Genomic DNA, 18,571 nt, shown 5'->3' with positions numbered 1-18,571 from the left:
ATGGCAGTGGCCAGATTTCATGATCTCTGGGGGGCTGTCAGAGGTTCTTGAGTACCACATGATCTGTTATATCACGAGGGGTGGCAGTGGCAGACTTACCCAGGTCCTGTTCACAAAGCATGTGAGCAGCCTGGTGGAAGGCATGTGAGAGATGCAAAGTCCTATCCTTTCAGCTGGGTTCAATTGCTTTGTGGTTCTCTTCCCTGACAGGTCTTGGCCCGTGGGCAGCTCCTTAGCAATCCCAACTGGAACCTCACACCAAAAGGCACCATGATTATGATGACTGATGTCACTGCAGCCCCCAGATTGGGGTCAGCTGCCACCACTCCTGCTGTGGCTCCTAACTTCTCCTGGATGCCAGAGGATGGCAGCCCCACGGCTGTGGAGCAGCCAATATTCCTCATGACCACTGCTGCTCAGGCTATCTCAGGTTTCTTTGTATGGACAGCTTTGCTCATCACCTGCCATCAGGTAAAACCCTGTCACTTGTACTTCTCATCCTTTCCTTTTCCCCACATGAAGAACAGACCATTTCCATAGTGTGGATGGAGAGGAAGCACACTATTTAAAACTAGCAGATGTAAAACATTTAGCCATCTCTTGAAGGTTTGCAGAAAGGTGTGTTTTCTTAGGTCATCCTTTCACAGGTCTTTAGCTGAATATTGCCACTTTTTAAATTGTGTCAGCTGTTAGCTAAAAGATCCTAGTCACCTGTTGTTTGACATCCCTCCTTTGATCTCCTGTGCCACAGGATTCCACAGGCTGAACTCTGCTGTGGAAAGGAGTAGCAGGAAATGTTTCATGTTAATTTTTTCCCTCTCCCCTCTCTCTGGGGCAGGTGTCCTGGGAGCCTGAATAAGTCAAACCCTTCATCCTGTTCTGTACCTCTCTTTCATGCAGTTGTCATGTGAACTGAAAAATACAGTGGGGAAACACAAGCCCTGTTATTTATCAACCCATGTTTTTTACCTGTTGGATTGTAGATTCCAGAGTGATGACTAGAATGTAGAAAAGTACAGCCTATTGATGGAGTGCAGGGGCTAGTGAAGGTAAAAAATGGATTAGTCACAGATGAATAAGAGTAACACCTGCAGTTTCACCATCTTGGGTAACAATTACAAGTGCCATGTATCCTCCTGTCAAATCCCCTGCTCCTGATCACCTGCTGAGGGTAGGAAGAAATTTTCCTCTGCATTATAACATTGTACAGTTAGGCATTAATGCCCTTCTCTGAAGAAAACAGTGGGGGTCAGTGCCAGAGAGACACTATTGATTGCAACGCTGTTGTGCTCTTACACGGCAGCAGGTCCTGTGCTCTCCTAGGCACATGGATCACAGGGCTCTTTTGACATCCCAAGGGCAAAGCTTGGAGTCATCTGAACTCTGGTGTCAGCTGTCTGTGTGCTGGATGAGATGTGTCACTGGGATTGTCGCAAGGCAAAAATATCTCTAAGGTTTGTTAGCTTATTTTCAACCTGTTCTCTTCAGGAAATGAGCTTTTTGTGAGCTCCTCATGGGTTAAGAAGAGGAATCGGAAGTATTTTGAGCACTTCTTAGGGAAAGGAAACAGAAGTATTTGTGAGCCTTTCGGTCAGTTTTGACCTGGAAGGAACAAGCAACAGACAGCTGGGGAGACAAAAGCCCCTCTCCCTTACAGTGGAAAGATGAGATTGTTAGTGTATGTTTTTTTAGTCTATGGAGAATCCTCACAGCACCCCAAAATGCAGGGTGAAGTTTCAAACGAATGCTTGTACCTCTTCAGGCAGCAGAATCAGTCAGTGGTGAGGCACATACGTACTCAGCTGGCTGTTACTAATTCCGGCAGCTGGGACAGCAGCTCAATGAGAATTGCTGTACAGAGGCCTTGCCTCTCCTGACTCTGTGGTCAAGAGAGTGTACCCACAAATCGTGCTGAAGCTCTGCCTGTGTTATTAGGGCATTACAGGGGTTGTGCTCATCTTCGGGGTGTGCTTGTGGTCAATACCTTTTCGGGGAGGTGGGTATTCTGTATAAAAGCATCTTAGGTGCTTAGGATTTAATGATGGCTGAGGAACTGTGAGTGGTGGGAGAGGGAAGGGTGGGGATGCTGTACTCCCCCAGCCAGTGACTTAGAGGGATTGGCATGTGTGCAGTCAGACAGAGCAAACTGTGTGGTTCCTTTGAGCACACTGCATGAGCTCAGTGCTCCCTTGATGGCTGACCCTTTGTGGCTGTGCTGTCACCCATGTGCAGAATAACACCTTTTGAGCAGATGGGCTGTGGCTTATCAGCTTTGGGATGTGCTGTAAAGGGCTCTCTTAGGTTGTGTCAGGTGAAGTCTCAAAAAGCATCCAAAACAGCCAAAAGAGTGAGTGTTCACAACCAGTGTGCGCTTAAGTGTGCACACTTTGCCTTTTCAGGGAAAAACCGCGTTATGAATCTTAGGGACTTAAAAGAGGATAGCAGGAATGTAGAACTGATGACTGGAAAAAAAGGTATGAACAAAAAGAATGTGGGCAAGTTGATGTAAAAATAAATCAATTCCCTATAAGAAACTAGATTAGAAATGCCTCCATTTTCTCTTCCCTCTCTTTCCCCCCCCCATCTGCAAACTAAGGGTTGCTATATCAATGCCATATGATAACAGTGATTTATCTTTTCTTTTATGTTCATCACCTTGAGGCTGCTGGAGGCAATTGAGAGGTGATTTACTGAGTTTCTTTTTCCTGGCCCAATTGACTCTCCAGTTCTACTTTCTCCTCTCTGCTCCATAAACCGCTGATCCCGGTCTCCCCTCTCCGTCTCTCAGATCTACATGCATCTCCGCTGCTACAGCTGCCCAAATGAACAGCGCTACATCGTTCGGATCCTCTTCATTGTGCCCATTTATGCCTTTGACTCATGGCTCAGTCTCCTGTTCTTCACCAATGACCAGTACTATGTTTACTTTGGCACAGTGCGGGACTGCTATGAAGGTAAGGAGACGTCAGTCAGAAGATGGGGAGGGTGGGAAGTCTCTGCCCTGAGAGAACTTTATTTCTGGTTGAGAGCAGCATTTCTGGAGAGAGCATCGCTGTCAACTGCTGAATGGTGTGCCCAACTGGATGACCATGGCTTCCTTAGTGACTGAAAATCATAGAATGGTAGGATGGTTTGTCTCAGGATGGACCTTTAAAGATCATCTAGTGCAGCACCCCTGCCCTGGTCTGGGACATTTTTCACTAGATCAGGTTGCTCAAAGCCCTGTCCAACTTGACCCTCTCCCTCACTGGCCTGTGAGCATGAACCTTCCCTCCAGGGTTCTGTAGAGACTTAAGTTTATGGTTTTCTGGGGTCCTTTGCTTCAGGAAGGTAAAAGATTTTGGTGAAGCCAAAAATCTGGTGGTATCTGGGTGTTAGAAAGTGACGTATTTCTTAGCTCCTGTCTCTTTTAACAGCACTTAGCAGCCAAGACACTTGCTTTGTCCTGTGTTCCTGGTGCAGCTTGTTAGCAGTGTATTCTTCTGGTCCCATCCTGTGGCCACTTGTGTGCTTGCACAGGGTAGCACAGTGGCCAAGTGCTGGGGCTGGCGAGGTGTAAAGTACTTTCAAGTCCTGTAGAAGAGAAGGTGCCGTGTTCAGGATGAGCACCTGCTTGGTTTTGGATATCTGCTGCAGTGATGTAATACCACTAGCACTGTATGTGAGGGAAATGGTTGCTTTCCTGAATGCTATTGTAACTTCCCTCCTGGTCTCATCCTGTAAGAACCCTCTACTCACTCAGTAGGAGATGCTGCACTCTAGCAGTGTCTTTTTGAGGACAATTTATCACCATACCCTCATTAAATACTAAATCATTGGTGTAGTTGTTTTGCTGAGGTCTACAATGTAGACAGTTGCCCCTTGCCATGTGAACAAGTTAATCAGCTGAAAAGACCAGCAGGCCTTCCTTCAGTCCACAAAAATGCTCTGGATGCAGCAGCAGATGGCAAATGTGCACACATGATGCAAGAAAGCATCTTTGTTTGGGGCCTGGGTTTTTTTCTTTCCCCGCCCTGTGCGTGTGTATAGGTCTAGCAGGAAGCCTGCTGCTCTCCTGGCAGCAGCCGCTATCCCTCTGCCTCTCTTGCTCTGGGAGTTTGCGAGCATTTGAGCATCTGCTCGGGGGGCTGCCGGTGCTCTGGAGTTCACCCCGGTGTGTTGGCCTGTGTGAGAAAACTGCAAGTGGAGGTGAAGACACCTTTGGAAAGCAGGTTCTCTCCCTCACTTTTTCTGGGGATTGCTTCAAAACAGCCTTTTTGTCTCTTGCCATCCACCTTCTTTATATTTTGGAAAGGTTTTCATTGCAAAGTGGGCAATTAGGGAATGGTGGAAGAAGACCTTACTAATAAATTTTGAAAGTTGTCTTAAGCCATTTATCGACTGTATTTTGTAGTGTGTGTTAGGAGGAGCCTGTTCTGGTTTTGCTCTTTCATGTGACTGCTTCTGTAGAAACCAGGGTGTCAGAAACACTGACACAAGTAGGATTTGTTTGGAGTTCTTTTTTGTTATGTTGATATCATGAGTACCATCTGATGGATGTGGATCAGGAATGGGAGAAGAGTTCTTTGCTGGTGTGATGAGCTTTGCTAGTTAGCACTTCTTTTTGGGATGAATGGGCAGACACTTCTCTCCTTTTATTTGTTTTGTTTTCTTCCTCTGATGTCATCTTTTCCCTAGTGCTTGGGGAATGGGCAGCTGGTATTGTAATGACCACATCAGAGGGCAGGGGTCACTGGAGGACAATAGGAAAAGCTTAGCTTTTCTTCCTCTGGGTGCTGTCAGTTAAGTTGCAGGAAGATTGAAGGCAAAAGGGGCTACCACAGTTATTTAAATAATTTTTCCGTGGTTGGTGTTTTCTGTCCTAATTAAAGCTTTGGCAAAATTATGACTGTGTGAACTTCGTTCAATAATAAGGATTACAGATAGAATAACAATATCCCAATTACATACAAAGAAGCATGTATACCACTGGCTTTTATGTGCCATAGCAGTCTGGCCAGTCAGACATGTCTACAAGCCATAAGTACAGTGTTTTGAGACTGTAAGTGTTTTGGGCACCGTGGAGTATCTCTTTGCCAGGGTATAGTTTATATGCTTATAGAAGAATTTGTCTGACTTTGGAAGATCATTCATGTGGAAAAATTGACCTCAGGTCTAATAACTGGCTGCCTAGGGAGATCAGCTTCTCAGTTGCTGAACATTGTACATTATGTTGTACATTATTACGTTTCTGTTCTTATTTTAAAGTTCCTTGAGACTGCTGTTTCTATCCCAGTTGTTCGGGGCAAAAAGCAGGATTTGGGTGTTGACATTCCAGGGAATGTCCAGATACAGGTGACCATAGAATATAATGTTGCAATAAGGGTCATCTAGTCTGTCATTTTGCCCCAGGGCTGTCTGTGTCAAATGCAGAAGTATAGTCCTTGCCCTAAAAAATCTCACAACTTCAAGGGTCCAATAGCAATTATAAGAAGTAAAGAGAGTGGCAGGGTGTATACAGGCTCACTTCATGCACATTTAAGTGAGTTTGGATCCCATGAAAAGGAGATACAGCTGTAGTTATGGGGAACTGAAATGGGGCAGTGTTAGTGGTCAGTCTGTTTGTCATCTGTAACAGGTGTCTGGGGAAGGTGGAAAAGAAGTGGCCTAAGGAGAAGTTTATTCAGCATACAAGAAATTTAATCTTTTTGAGAAAATGAAGCACAGAGCCTGTTTTACAAAAGTCCCCACAAGACATGAAAACAGAGTTTCACTGATTGTTATAAGCTCTCTGTTTCTCCAACTCTTATGTCTATAGTCTGGTTACCTGGTAGAGACAAGCTGTGTTCATCAGCTAAAAGGTTAAATACAGGAGATAACATATGGCTGATGGATCCGAGATACCTTTTCCAGATTATTTAGTACCAGTGTAATGTCCTGAAATAATGCACAGGAACCCTGTAAAGAGTGGCAATTTAGAGATGCCAAATAAAACAGACTGACCACAGTTTCAAAATGGTTCTGTGACCCTTTTGACATGAGTCATGGAACTGGCTTGGGACCTTGGCCAAACTCCCGTTCAGATAGTCTTGTGAGTTCTGAGTTAGGATGATACATGCAGTGAAAATCTGGAGTGCTTTGAAGAGAAAGGTGCTGCATAAGCACTCCCTGCTAATGTTTGGTCTATTGCCTATCCTCTTGGTCCTTGCACCTGTTTTGAAGTTGGTTATCATTTTACTGTGATTGATGTCGTTGCAGCCTTTGTAATATACAACTTTCTCAGCCTCTGCTATGAGTACTTGGGAGGGGAGAGCTCCATCATGTCTGAGATCAGAGGGAAACCAATTGAGTGAGTATTTATTGTGCTTACAGCATGACGCTGCACTCCTTCTGTGCCCATCTACTATTTCTCTATCCCTGTCTTGAAAAAACCGTGTCAGGTGGCAAATGTCTGCTGGAACTGGGCAGTGTGGATGATGATGATTTACCAGTACCTTGCTCTGAGACAGATCAGGCTGATCACATCCTCTTAGGCAAGCTGGACTGATTCACAGTTTTTCTGGACATCTGCCTATTCCTTTGTTTATTTTCTTAGTCCCTTCTCCTCCTTTAAATCTTTTCTGTCTTCAGTTGATTGTGTCTGTCTCCTCTAGGATCTATATTTCTCCCCATGCTGCTCAGTGACAAGAAAAAAAATTGCAGTAGATAGTCAGGATGTTGTTTTAGACACGTCTCGAGAAGAGGGTATGGCTGTAACTGCAGTCATTTTTGGAGAAAGCACCAGTCCTGCAACTTTGCTGCAGAGAGGTAGATAAAGATTTGCACACTTGCCCAAGTCTTGCTTGTGAACTCTGTCATCTTGTGTTGGTTCTTTCAGGTCTAGCTGTGTGTACGGGACTTGTTGCCTGTGGGGAAAGACATATTCAATTGGATTCCTGAGATTCTGCAAACAGGTACGGGCTGGGGCATTCTGCAGAAATTAAATGTGTGAGGGTGGCAATGGTGCCTTTTGCTGCTGAATTTCTGAGATCTTTGAGGGAGGGCTCTAATAGCATTTTGAGAGGCCTGCAGACTTCTGAGAAGAGGAGGTGCTTCAAGGTTGGTTTGTTTGTTAAGAATGATTTAAATATGTTAAGAATGATATTATCATTTTCTACTCAACTCCATATGAGGAAGGCCTTAGTTTAAGACACAAGTTATCTCCTGGAAGTGATGATTATCCTATGAAGAAACTCTTTTCATTTCTGGATGACAGAGGTCCCAGCTCTAAAACATTGATGTCTGTGTTGTGTCGCAGACACCCCACAGTTGTGTAACAGCCCCCTGAATTCCCAGTGCTGCTGTTGTGGTTTGGAGCCGAGGAGGGGTGGAGGTTAAGCATGACACATTGGTTTGTAGGAGGAACCAAGTATTGCTCACCATGTGTGTCTGTCTGTGCTCAGCTGGGTATGTTGAGGGCAGGTGAATGGGGGAGGCCTAAACCTCTATACAACCCTTGCCTGCTCATTGCAGGTCAGTCACCTCTGGCTGTCATGAAACAGCAGGTGATTTCAAGGCTTTGCTCACTTGCTGAAATGAACACAGGAGGTTTCTGTGGAGGCAGTGTGAAGCAGGTCTGGGTCTTTGAAAGGACTCAGGTCACTGTAATTTCAGTCAGCAGATCTAGATATCTGCCCTGGCTTCTCCTGAACATCATGGCACATCTTCTGTGTTTTAGCAATATGCAGGAACATCAAGAGTACAGGGCAGCCTCGTGGTAATATCCAGTGTTAAGCTGTGCTGCACAATGGCCATTTTCAAAGGATCATTTATTTTGCATATCTGTTCTATTTGTCCCTGCCCTATATTTTGTCCTTACAGCTTTTCTGTTTTCTTGCCTCATACTTTTCTAGTCTGAATCCAGTATGTTGCTTCAGCTGTTTCTCGTGGGTTTCATCTGGACACCCTTTGGTTGATTCACTGCATTACCTATTCTTATTGCTCCTAATGTTAATTTTTACCTTTTAAATATATTGTAAGCAGATGTAACACCCATGAAAGTGAATGAATGCTGGAGAAATAATTTCCTTTAGACTTCTTGCTTCTCATGTCCCACAGCCTCTTGCAGTCACTACCTGGCTTGCACATGTCTGTTTGGAAAGCTTGTCCAAAACAGTGAAGACTAGAAGCACACCATGGGGAATGGGGAAGGTGTATTTTTTCTGCTGGCCTCCACAAATCCCAGCTCATTTGGTAACTCTGTCTTTGGTAGATATTTTGCTTTCCTTTTGCTGGTATCTGGTAGCAATTTTTTTACTCATGCCTGCCCTTTGCTAACTGCTGAGTCTGCACTCCTGCTGTGGAGGCTGAGTGAGATGTATTGCAAAGAGATGCTTAAATACTTCCATCCTTCTTGACTTTAACTTAAATATTGTCTTGGTGAGAAATTGTTGATGCCAAGATTCACTTTCTGGTACTTTTAGACTTCCAGGATTTTTGGGGAAGACCTTTCAAGGCAAATTCCAGGGAAGGCTGGTGCAAAAGGGCAACAGAACAAATGTCAGTGCTGACCTGTGCAGTATCCACCATGGTGGTGATCAGGAAGAGGAATGTGCTGAAAGGAACACCTTGCCTTTTTTTGCCCTGTTCTCAGTATCTCTGGCACTTCTTTTGCCTCCCATCACCACCTACCCATTTTCTGCTCTTTCTGGTCCCCTTCATCCTGAAGGAATCTGTGTGTTGCAAATTTTTTTTCTTATCACCTTCACATCATCCCCCCACAACTTTTCTCAAGCCTGTTGTGGGTCAGTCAGTCTGCCTGTGTTGCCTGTGGACCACCAGCAGTGTGGTGGGGTGCAGCTGCCTGCGGTGTGATATAACAACAGTTTCCTTAAAGATGTCTTGATCGAGATTCTTTGCTGGGCCTCTGTCTGGTGACCCTCACACATGGGTCACACACCATCCATGTGCTCCCCATATGCTATAGCATCTTCTAGGGAAGCAGCTAAAAATAGTACGTGGTGGTTTGGATTGCAGGGAAATGGTTAGAATGTCCCCAGATCGGAAGGAGGGGAAGCTCAGAGGAGGGAGTTGTTTACCAATTAACTTGACCTTTTCCAGTTCACATATTTAAAGTGACTCACTAACTGGCGTGTGCTGGGGTTTTTAATCTCCTTGAAGTCTTATGACCACTAACAAATTGCATCGTATCCAAAGCAATTATTACTGTTTTGTTTTACCTTCTTACCATACACAGCCCTCCCCACATGCACACAGATCAGCACCTACCCAGGCTCTTCCAGCCTCCTTCAGGGAGATACAGGTCACATCTCTTCAGGGAGATATTTTTAGGGCCATAAGTCTTTCCTTTTTTTAGGACGTTGAAGTTCAACATCTGCAGAAAGTTGAGGAATGCGGTGGCTTTGAGAGAACACTCAGTCCCAATAGGAGCAGTAGTTTATACAGGCAGAATGGATTGAGCTGATCCCAAGTGCCACGGAATCTTTGGGGAGATTCAGTAAAGGTCATGTGGATGACAACAGAATAGCTCTTAACTTGTGTGTGGCAACACACATTGCTGCGTTTACAAAACGCCTGAATATTGTGGCAGCTGTCAAAAGTTCCTCCTCAAACAGCGGGGTTCCCCTCTGATCCAGGGGACTTTCTTGCTTGACTTTGTGACAGATATGGACTGGGGTTTGCTTTCCTTCCCCAGCATGTCTCTGCTAAACTTGCTGTCTCTGTGCTATAGCGCAGTGTGAGATTTTTTGTTTTTCATACTGTTACAGTGCATATATGTGCTGCTGCACAGCCTGTGAAAAGCAGCTCTGGAAGAGTGGGGCTGACAGCTTCTAGGAACAACCCTACAGAGAGGCTTTTCTTCCCATTCTGGACAAGTAGATAGCACATGAACATCTTCTGAAACTCCTTCATCTCCTTTCGGGTGCTGCAGTCCTCAAGCACAATCAATTAGCAAGTGGCAGGGTCAGACATCTTGTTGGGGCTGGATTGTGTTGCCTTGCTGAGTAGTCCCAGCGGACACTCCATTGTGATGCTGTTGGCAGCTTGTGCTCTTGCACCACCTGCCTTCTCATTCCTCCCCTCTTACTCCTGTAGGCTACCCTGCAGTTCTGTGTGGTGAAGCCCCTCATGGCGATCAGCACAGTCATCCTTCAGGCCTTCGGCAAGTACCAGGATGGTGACTTTGAGTAAGTTTATTTATTTAGCATGCAAGATTTGGCTGTCCTTTCTCTGCCTGGCTTTGCTTATTGTTTGTGTGTGTGCTGGGAAAAGATGGGAGTACATGGGTTGATGTGCATGAGAAAAGAAGGCAGAGGTAGTAGCCCTCTATTAGTTTCATATTTCTTCTACCTTGGTTTGGGAGTGGGAATGGGACAGGGAGGCAGGAAAGAAATGGAATCTTGGAACTTTCCATTGACAGTGGCAAGGGGAAAACATGCTGAAGTTTCGGGCATTCATATATATCTTCTCTTTTCAGTGTAACCAGTGGCTACCTCTATGTGACGATCATCTACAACATCTCTGTCAGCCTGGCACTGTATGCCCTCTTCCTTTTCTACTTTGCCACACGTGAGCTACTCAGTCCCTATAGCCCAGTCCTCAAGTTCTTCATGGTGAAGTCTGTCATCTTTCTGTCCTTCTGGCAAGGTGAGTTGCTTTTCCCTTCCCTTGGTAGACACAATGAGCTCTCTGCAGGGGCTCAGACACAAGAGCAGATGTTGATTAATAGACAAAATGTCTTTCTGTATTCCATTTGGTTTATAGTCATTCATTGCTTTTCTATGGGAAAGCTGTTTGCTCGGTTTAATTTTTGTTTATATGCGCCTGAATTCCTATTATCCCTGTGTGCGTGTGCACAAGAACATGTATCTGGCAAAATCAGCTGATAGGGTGAAGAGTTCTCTGCATTCCTGAAACAATCATAAAGCACAAGCTGCCAACATTTTATCTGCATGCTGCCATTTTATTGATTAAAGCAACACATCTAAAAAGTTTTAGTGCTTTTTTAGTGCTCTATAAATAAAAATTTAATAGTATGTCTGTGGTGTATGTGAAGGAGCAAGCTGGCTGGATGCAGTGTGTACCGCCACAGAAACACTGCTGGGAGAAGGACACTCAGAATTCATACACATGAAGCAGAGGCACGGTCGGAAAGTTGAAATTCCACCGAAGCTTAGTGCTTCTGACTAATTGGCTCTAAGCATTTCCCTGTTCAATGCCCTACTTAGGTTTACTGAGTTGCACTTCAAAGATGAATTGAGTAGGAACTTAGATGGAATTCAGGCTGTTGGAGTATAGCCCATCCTTCCTGTTTACAGACAAACTAATAAGCTGTCTGGTTTATTATCTTGAGGCATCTGGTCACACACTTTGTCTTCCCTGAAATTCTTCAGCCACTAAGCTGTGGACAGGGAGAAACCTCTTTCTTACAGTGTGTCAAAAACACTAATATGCTTAAATGAAAAATTCTGTTACTTCAGTTTTTGTTCTAGCTAGTGCAAGTGCTGATGTTGCAAAATGTGGAATATGTCAAAATTTTCTTAAGAAAGTATGTTCTTTGGTGATTGATCTTTGTATGCTTTCAAGCCTAATCAACAAGAAAAGAGGTTTAATCTGTGAAACGGGAGCTAACAAACAAGCTCCATGTGATGTCCAAGTGTTAGAAAGATTAATTACTTGACAGTAGAGCTGCCTTGTTAAGGTTTAGGGATTGACATTTTTCAGTGACCTCAGGGGAGGTTAACAAAGCTTGGGAAGAGGGATGTACCACAGATAGTGGACTCGAAGAATGCAGAATTTACAGGCCACAGAGACATTTGGCAGAAACCCCAAGGTAAGGAAGAAACTAATAAAGACAGCTCGGCAACTGTGCTGAGTCAGCTCCAACAGAGTAAAAGGTAATTCTGGCAGGGGGCGATCATGGCCACTGACCCAAGAACGCACCGACTCCAGAGGAGAGAGAGACTGAGCATACAGACTAATTAGCATCAGCAGGGAGAGGTTCATTAACCAATAGAAGACATAATCCTAATTAAAAAGAGAATTGGGTAATTTTTAGCCAAGGAACATTAGTGGCTTTGTTTGGTAAAATGTATAAATAGCAAAAAGCTTAGGTAGTCATCATGCTGGCTTTGTGGATTTGCCAGCCAGCACCCCTTTCTATGCAGATCTGTAAATAAGCCAAATACTTTGACTCTTGTGTGGATTGGCCTCTTGCACACTGTGTGAAAGAACCTATTTGGGACAACACTGAGATCACAGGATTGCTTACAGAAATATCTGATTCCTCTTACCCTTTTGGACTTGATTAAGTCCTACAGCAGTTAGTTCCACAGTTTATGTATCAGTTGAGGATAGAAGAGGATCAGTGTTTGAACATTTTTTGCCTTAAATGTATTTGTCTAATTTTATTCTTCCTTTCTCTGTTGTACAAGTGACCATAGGTGTGTGTTTGTAGCCCAGTCTGTTTGTAGCTCCTGTGGTGAGTGGGCTTGTGTCTAGGACATACAGCACAAACACCTATTTCCATTTTTTGCAGTTACTGTGAGGCCATGTTTTCTGCATATTTACATGAACTTATTACTTTGTTTAGGGATGCTGTTGGCCATCTTGGAAAAGTGTGGTGCCATCCCCAAAATTCACTCTGCTAATGTGTCTGTGGGTGAAGGCACAGTAGCTGCTGGCTATCAAGACTTCATCATTTGTGTGGAGATGTTCTTTGCAGCCATTGCCCTGCGCCATGCCTTCACATACAAGGTGTATGTGGACAAGAGAATTGATGCCCAAGGTAGGAAGCATGCCAGTGCATATGGCTTGTCTCTTTGGCAGTAAGACTGGGTGGAGACTGCTCCCTCGGGCAGCCAGCACACCGATATAACTCCCAACCCGATAGCTTGGAAAACACCATATCCCCTCCTGTGTGGTGTCTGAACAGATTTATTGTGCAACAATTCTCCAGGGCAGAAACCTTGCCTGAATTGCACTGTTCCCTTTTCAGTTCCCCAGTATGCCACCCACGACAACTTGTTGCAGACCTGAAGGCTGTAAGATGTTGCATTGTTTCGGTAGAATGGGTTTGTCCTTCTTCCTGTTTCCCCAAAGGGGAACTCCATTGCTTCAGATTGTGTAACAGACTGAAGGCAGGAGGGACAGGGCCTAAAACAGGCTCTGTTTTGAATCTGGCTTGGGAAGATGAGGCTGTGCTTTGGCAATATGTTTGTCACGGAGCAGGAGGATCTTCCTGTAATGACTTTGTGAGGGCTGGGCTGCTATAAGGAAGATTCTTATTTTGGGGAAGAGGAAAATGGATGTTATCTCTGGGAAAAGGGGGTTTTGTGCCTAGTGTGGAAAACACTAGTCTATGCAGTGCTTTCCAAATAAAGGGATTCCTTCATCCTGGGGGAGATCTGTGCCGAGGTCCTGGAACACAGCAACCCTTGGGCAGTGTCAGTGTAGGTGACCCCTCCATCCCAGCCAGAGCCAGAGGTTTTGGAAGAACAATGGTTGCAGTGGGGGAGAGATGAGATCTATGGGTGATGAAAGGGTAAAACTACAGGTCAGTTCAGTGGGGAATGTTTCTGCAGTGGGCCTTGTTCAGTTCTTGTTATTTCCTCTTTCTCTGTCTCTGTATTTCTCTCCTCTTCCTTTTATCTCTCCCTTGCTTTGGCCACTGGTCCCTGATGCAGCTGTTCCATCATATGGGCCATACGGTAGGTACAGCATGCTTTGTGTGTTTGTCTCAGTTGGTATTTAGCTGGGATGCTGTTATCTCCTGATTCCCAGCCTGCCTACAACCTGCCCTGTCCCTTGTTCCCCTTTCCTTGCAAGTCTGTGACTCCACTGCCTCACACAGCTGCTTTAGGGTTGTCTGGATTACAAGTAGTAAAACAGATGTGTGGGCATTAAGGCATAGCTTTAGAGCATTTGTGTCGGAGCTGCGGGACTCTCTCTCTGAAGAGATGTGCAGGCTCTCAAAGGAGCTGCTCTCACCCCAGCCTCCCTTCACTTTTATAATTGCCACAGATGATCAGCATACTTTGGTTCTCTAGGGAGCTCATCCCCAGAACTGAGCAGAGCCAGAAGCCCACACTGGAAAAGAAACCTAGAAGCCATGAGACATGGCGGCTCCTAGAAGGAGACACAGCTTCCCTCTGTGCTTAGCACTTGGGTGGTACATTCTCCATCTGCTGCTTTCTTCATGGTATCACCATGAGACATGGGGTAGTTCTGCCCCTAGTACTGCCTGTTTCCCTCCTTTCCTAACTTTGTGTTGCTTTTTACTCATATGAACTCTTTCCCATGGGCACTTCGATACTACCTAGCAGTCTTAATTTGCAGTGAGTGGAATGGCAAATGCCCTTTCTCCTATATTTTTAGAATTTACTTAGTTTTTGTCCTCTGAAAGTGTTAGAGGAGCACCTCCCTACCTGACTGTATTCATTGCACACCCAGGCCAGCACCAATAGTTTGTAGTGGAGGTTGTCACTGTGGGTGTGTCCTGTTCTCATGGTATGTCCCCCATTTGGTGCTGTGGTAGATTCACTTGGCTCACAGTGTCTGGGTTTAGGAGCACCACTGGTAAAACTCAACACTATTTGTGTGGCATTTCCTCAGCAGCTGCTTAAGGAAGTCTGTAACGCACCTTTTGCGGGATCTAGGACTGCATGTTCCCTGTTGTCCTTACCTTCGTATTAAGGGGTGTGGGGAAGGCAGCAGTGTTCTTTACTTGCCCCTTCCCGTCTTATCCAAACAGGTCGCTGTGCTCCCATGAAGAGCATCTCCAGCAGCCTCAAGGAGACCATGAATCCCCATGATATTGTCCAAGATGCGATCCACAACTTCTCTCCAGCCTACCAGCAGTACACCCAGCAGTCGACACTGGAGCACGGTCCCCCCTGGCGCAATGGCAGCCATGTGATCTCGCGCTCCCACAGCTGCTCTGGTGCCCGTGACAACGAGAAGACCCTCTTGCTGAGCTCTGATGATGAATTCTAGGAGGGGAAACTGCCAGCACAGGCTGTCATTTTCTTTTTTTTTTTTTTTTTTTTAATAATTTATTAATGCAGAAACAAGTCATATCACTTCCTAGAGAGTAAAGATTGCAGAAGTGGACACTTCCCATTAGCTTTTGTGGGTACGGACACAATGAGCAATGCGGAGGTGGCAGAATGGCCAGGACTCCACGCTCGAGCCCATTCCTTATGGCAGCAATCAATTTGAATTGATTCAAGCAAAGCTCCAGGGGTTTGGGGCTCTGGCTTCCCACACCTGCCCAGCTTGGTGTGGAGTGTGACTGACCAGAGCCTAGAGTTGTAGCCAAAAATATTTTTGGTTTTTTTCCTAACAGGACAACCTGACTGCTTTCTATTTCTTTTCCTGAATGCTTGATATAGGCACAGTTTTCTCCTCAGCTCCCTGGTACTAATATCTCCGTGATCCTTGGGAACTAGGATGGGGATGCAGCCATAAGCGTTCCTGAGGACCAGACCAGAGACTGGTCTTTCTAAATAGCCATTGCCATGAGTGCTAAGTAAGGAACATCTGTCCCCACCCTCCTGAGCACCTAGTTATGAGTCCAGGAGTCACTTGAGGGAGCAAAGGGGAAAAGGACAGGGCTTTCTTCATGTTCCTTGGCTCCCTGCATCCCCAATAGCTATAAAAGCTTGTTGAAGCTCAGTGGGGATGGAATTATCTTTTCGCAAGGGTGGAGTTTTTTAATCACCAGGTGTCCAAGCTTCCCATCTCCCTGGCGTTCCTGTGGCAGGAAGCCTCCCTGGAGCATCTTTCTCCTACTAACAAGACTCAGGACTGGCTGTGATAGATGGTGGAAGTTTGTAGAGCTCTGGCCCCTTCACCCCTCTTTGGGAAGGGAAGATATGTAAACACAAAACCAGTTTTTCTTCTTGTTTCCTGTCCCCCAGCATCACATCTGCCCCTGTTAGAGGTAGCTGCCAGAGCAGGTCCTGGTCTCTCACAGGTAGCTCTCCCCATGCTCATCATCACTGACTTTCCCTGAGCTACACAAGTTTCACCCTTAGGCTGGAATATTCAGGAAGGAATGTTGCACACTCCTTTGTTTTTTATCTCTGTAGCTGTTCTGAGGCAGACTGGAGCAGACTTGAAACCTGACATGACCTGGCTGGTCAAATTTGTCCCTTTTATTTTCTCAGGCAGCAATTGCTGCTGCTGCACATTTCACAGGCTCTGCTGCACCTGCAGTGCTATCAAGGGTGGAACCAGCATCCATGGAAGTGGGAGAAGCTTCCCCTTGCTTCTCTTGGGTTTTGGATGAACCCATGGGTACTTAGTGGAGCCACAACAAAAGCGATCCCTCTGTAGATCTATCCAGGGACCAGGAAATGCCTCTTGCTTGCTTAAAATTATCTAGGAGAAAAGTGGGCAGCACACTCAAGTGCTACAGCTCAGATGCTCCTACCTGCAAGCAGGAAGCAAAATTGAGAGATTGGAGCAAGCTGCTGTGTTCAGCTGTAGTTTCTCCTTCCTCTCCTGCTTTTACACCTCCCCTGCTGGGAGCAGACCTTCTTCTTGATTCTTCAGACCAAATTCTTGATTGCTCCTTGCTGTCCTGCTAGGAGAACCGGACTCTGGTTCACTGCCTGGAGTTTACCTTTCCATTTGTTTCCTGATCCATCTGCTTGTTCACTGAGTGTCTCAGAAGCGACAGTGAGAGAAGAGCACGTCATTTATTCAGCACCTCTGCCCAAGCTGAGCAAAAGGGCTTGAAGAGAGGCAGGTTTGCTCCCTGCTGTGAGGGGAAAGCTTAAGGATAGTGCTTGCTCCTGTACTGATGTTTCTAGGGGATGGTGAAGCAGGTGAGAGCAGCAGTACTGTTGAGGGAGCTGGAGGGAGGATCAGTGGATCCAGCAGCTTCTCTACTGCTGGATTTCCCCATTCACACACATCCTGCAATGCCATGCTGTTGGTTATTAATTTTCCTAAGTTTGTGATTGCTTAATTAGACATGCAAACACACTCTGCCAGGCTTTGTGTGGGCTTGGTGTAAAATTTCCTTATGCATAAGCTGCCTGGAAAGCAGGGCTGAAGGTTGAATAGACTTTGCTTCTGTTTTCTATGGCTTTGATTAATATTCCTTTCATGTGAGATACTGATTTTACTCTCTCTTAGGAAAGTGGGGCATGGGACATGATCCCATCCTCCCCTTTCTTTGCATTTGCAGGCCTTGATGATGTCCCAGTATCACTTGGTTACTGCCCCCAATCTTTGTTGCATTTGGGTGGCTGAAATCTGTGTGATTGCCCCATTGAGCATGAAGGTGGTCTAGGCTTAGAGAAGCATGTCTTAGAACTTATTTTGAAATGTTTCCTGCATACATATATATATATATGTGTGTGTGTATATATATATATATATGCACTCTGCAGAAGATCTGGATATTCTCAAAGCATCCTGTGTGTAATGGTTTCAAGTATAAGTCTTTTGCACCAGCTGCCTTTGGAGGAGCCTGGTGAGCTAGTACCCAACAAGCCAGCTGCCCTACTTTATAATTTTATATATATATATATATATATATGTTTATGTTTTTTAACACCACACAAAATCATCCATCACTGAGCTTCCTGCTGTTCCTCATGACCGGCAAATGCCAGAACAAGCACTGGCTCTGAAGCCACTGTGTGATGGAGGAACAAATGTGAGATCCAGAGCTTGAGACCAAGAAGGCCAAGGCATCCATGGTCTTGTCAGTCTGCTCATGGTAGCCCAGGACCCAAGAAATGTGCTGGTTCCAGGAGTAGACCCTTGGAGCTGCTCTCCCTCACCTGCTTCCGCTCTCCTTCCTTCCTTCCTTTTTTGTTTACTATGTAACATACCCATGGGATTTGTTTATTATTTTTCCATATAGAGTAGTTCTTTGTATATAAATGACTGAAAAAAAAGTATGATAAATAAGACAGAGTCACCTAGTTTTGTACCTATTGTGTTTAACTGATGTGAGCTCAGCGACAAGCCGCTCTCTATTTTGGTCTTTGTGACATTATACTCCGCAGAAATGAGCAAATATGATGACAAATAAAAAATATAGAGATAATATAGATTGTACTCAAGCTGCCTCTGTGTGGTGCTGTCTGGGTGACTTCTCTGAGTTTTTCCTCCTTGCAGGGACTGAGGCTTGGTGGGTCAGGATCTCTTGTCCTCTTCTCGGAAGGAAAGCTCCAGATGTCTGTGTAGGAGCTGATGGAGAAGCATCACTGCAGCACTCTGGGCTGAGACACCACTGCTGGCCCAAGGCAGGAGTAAAACCCATTCATCGAAAACCTGGAGTAGAGATTAATCCTTCCTTAGGTTCTCACTGTAAAACACTGATGGGAGGCAGAGGGCCCCAGCAAACAATGGCTTTGGGATTTTCTTCCATGAGCAGTGTTTGGGGCTGGGGCCATTTGCAGTGGCAGAGGGAATGGGAATGTCAAACCTCCAAACCTTCCTGAGTGCTGCAGCCTGCTGGGGACATGGCCCACCTGGGAATTTGGAACATGCTCACCACTTCCAGCTCAGCTCTGAGGAAGGGTGGCTTTTCCACACAGGGAGGAGGCCTGGCTTCATCTCCTGATAAGGT

At 45.4% G+C, this 18,571-nt stretch overlaps 1 protein-coding gene across 2 annotated transcripts; it reads left to right on the top strand.

Annotated features, from left to right (window-relative positions):
* The first annotated feature begins 210 nt into the window (after positions 1–210).
* On the top strand, positions 211–18,057 carry TMEM184B (transmembrane protein 184B). Of its 2 annotated transcripts, XM_068191234.1 has the most exons (9): positions 211–471; positions 2,789–2,954; positions 6,238–6,328; positions 6,857–6,932; positions 10,075–10,166; positions 10,457–10,626; positions 12,572–12,766; positions 13,665–13,688; positions 14,732–18,057. In XM_068191234.1, exons 1-9 carry the CDS (start codon positions 271–273, stop codon positions 14,971–14,973), a joined length of 1,257 nt encoding a protein of 418 aa, XP_068047335.1. In that variant the 5' UTR covers positions 211–270; the 3' UTR covers positions 14,974–18,057. The 2 variants fall into 2 exon arrangements, with proteins under 2 accessions (XP_068047335.1, XP_068047336.1); XM_068191235.1 differs by lacking the exon at positions 13,665–13,688.
* Positions 18,058–18,571: the final 514 nt, after the last annotated feature.

This window comes from Anomalospiza imberbis, chromosome 5 (assembly GCF_031753505.1).
Source record: "Anomalospiza imberbis isolate Cuckoo-Finch-1a 21T00152 chromosome 5, ASM3175350v1, whole genome shotgun sequence".
Taxonomy (NCBI): Eukaryota; Metazoa; Chordata; class Aves; order Passeriformes; family Viduidae; genus Anomalospiza; species Anomalospiza imberbis.
This window is presented reverse-complemented; position numbering and strand designations above follow the sequence as displayed.

Excerpts from the sequence above, each read along its gene's own strand:
- TMEM184B (XM_068191234.1), top strand. The coding sequence starts at position 271 with ATGATTATGATGACTGATGTCACTGCAGCCCCCAGATTGGGGTCAGCT. Across the intron at positions 2,955-6,237 it reads AGTGCGGGACTGCTATGAAG|CCTTTGTAATATACAACTTT; the intron begins GTAAGGAGACGT and ends ATGTCGTTGCAG. Across the intron at positions 10,167-10,456 it reads TACCAGGATGGTGACTTTGA|TGTAACCAGTGGCTACCTCT; the intron begins GTAAGTTTATTT and ends TTCTCTTTTCAG.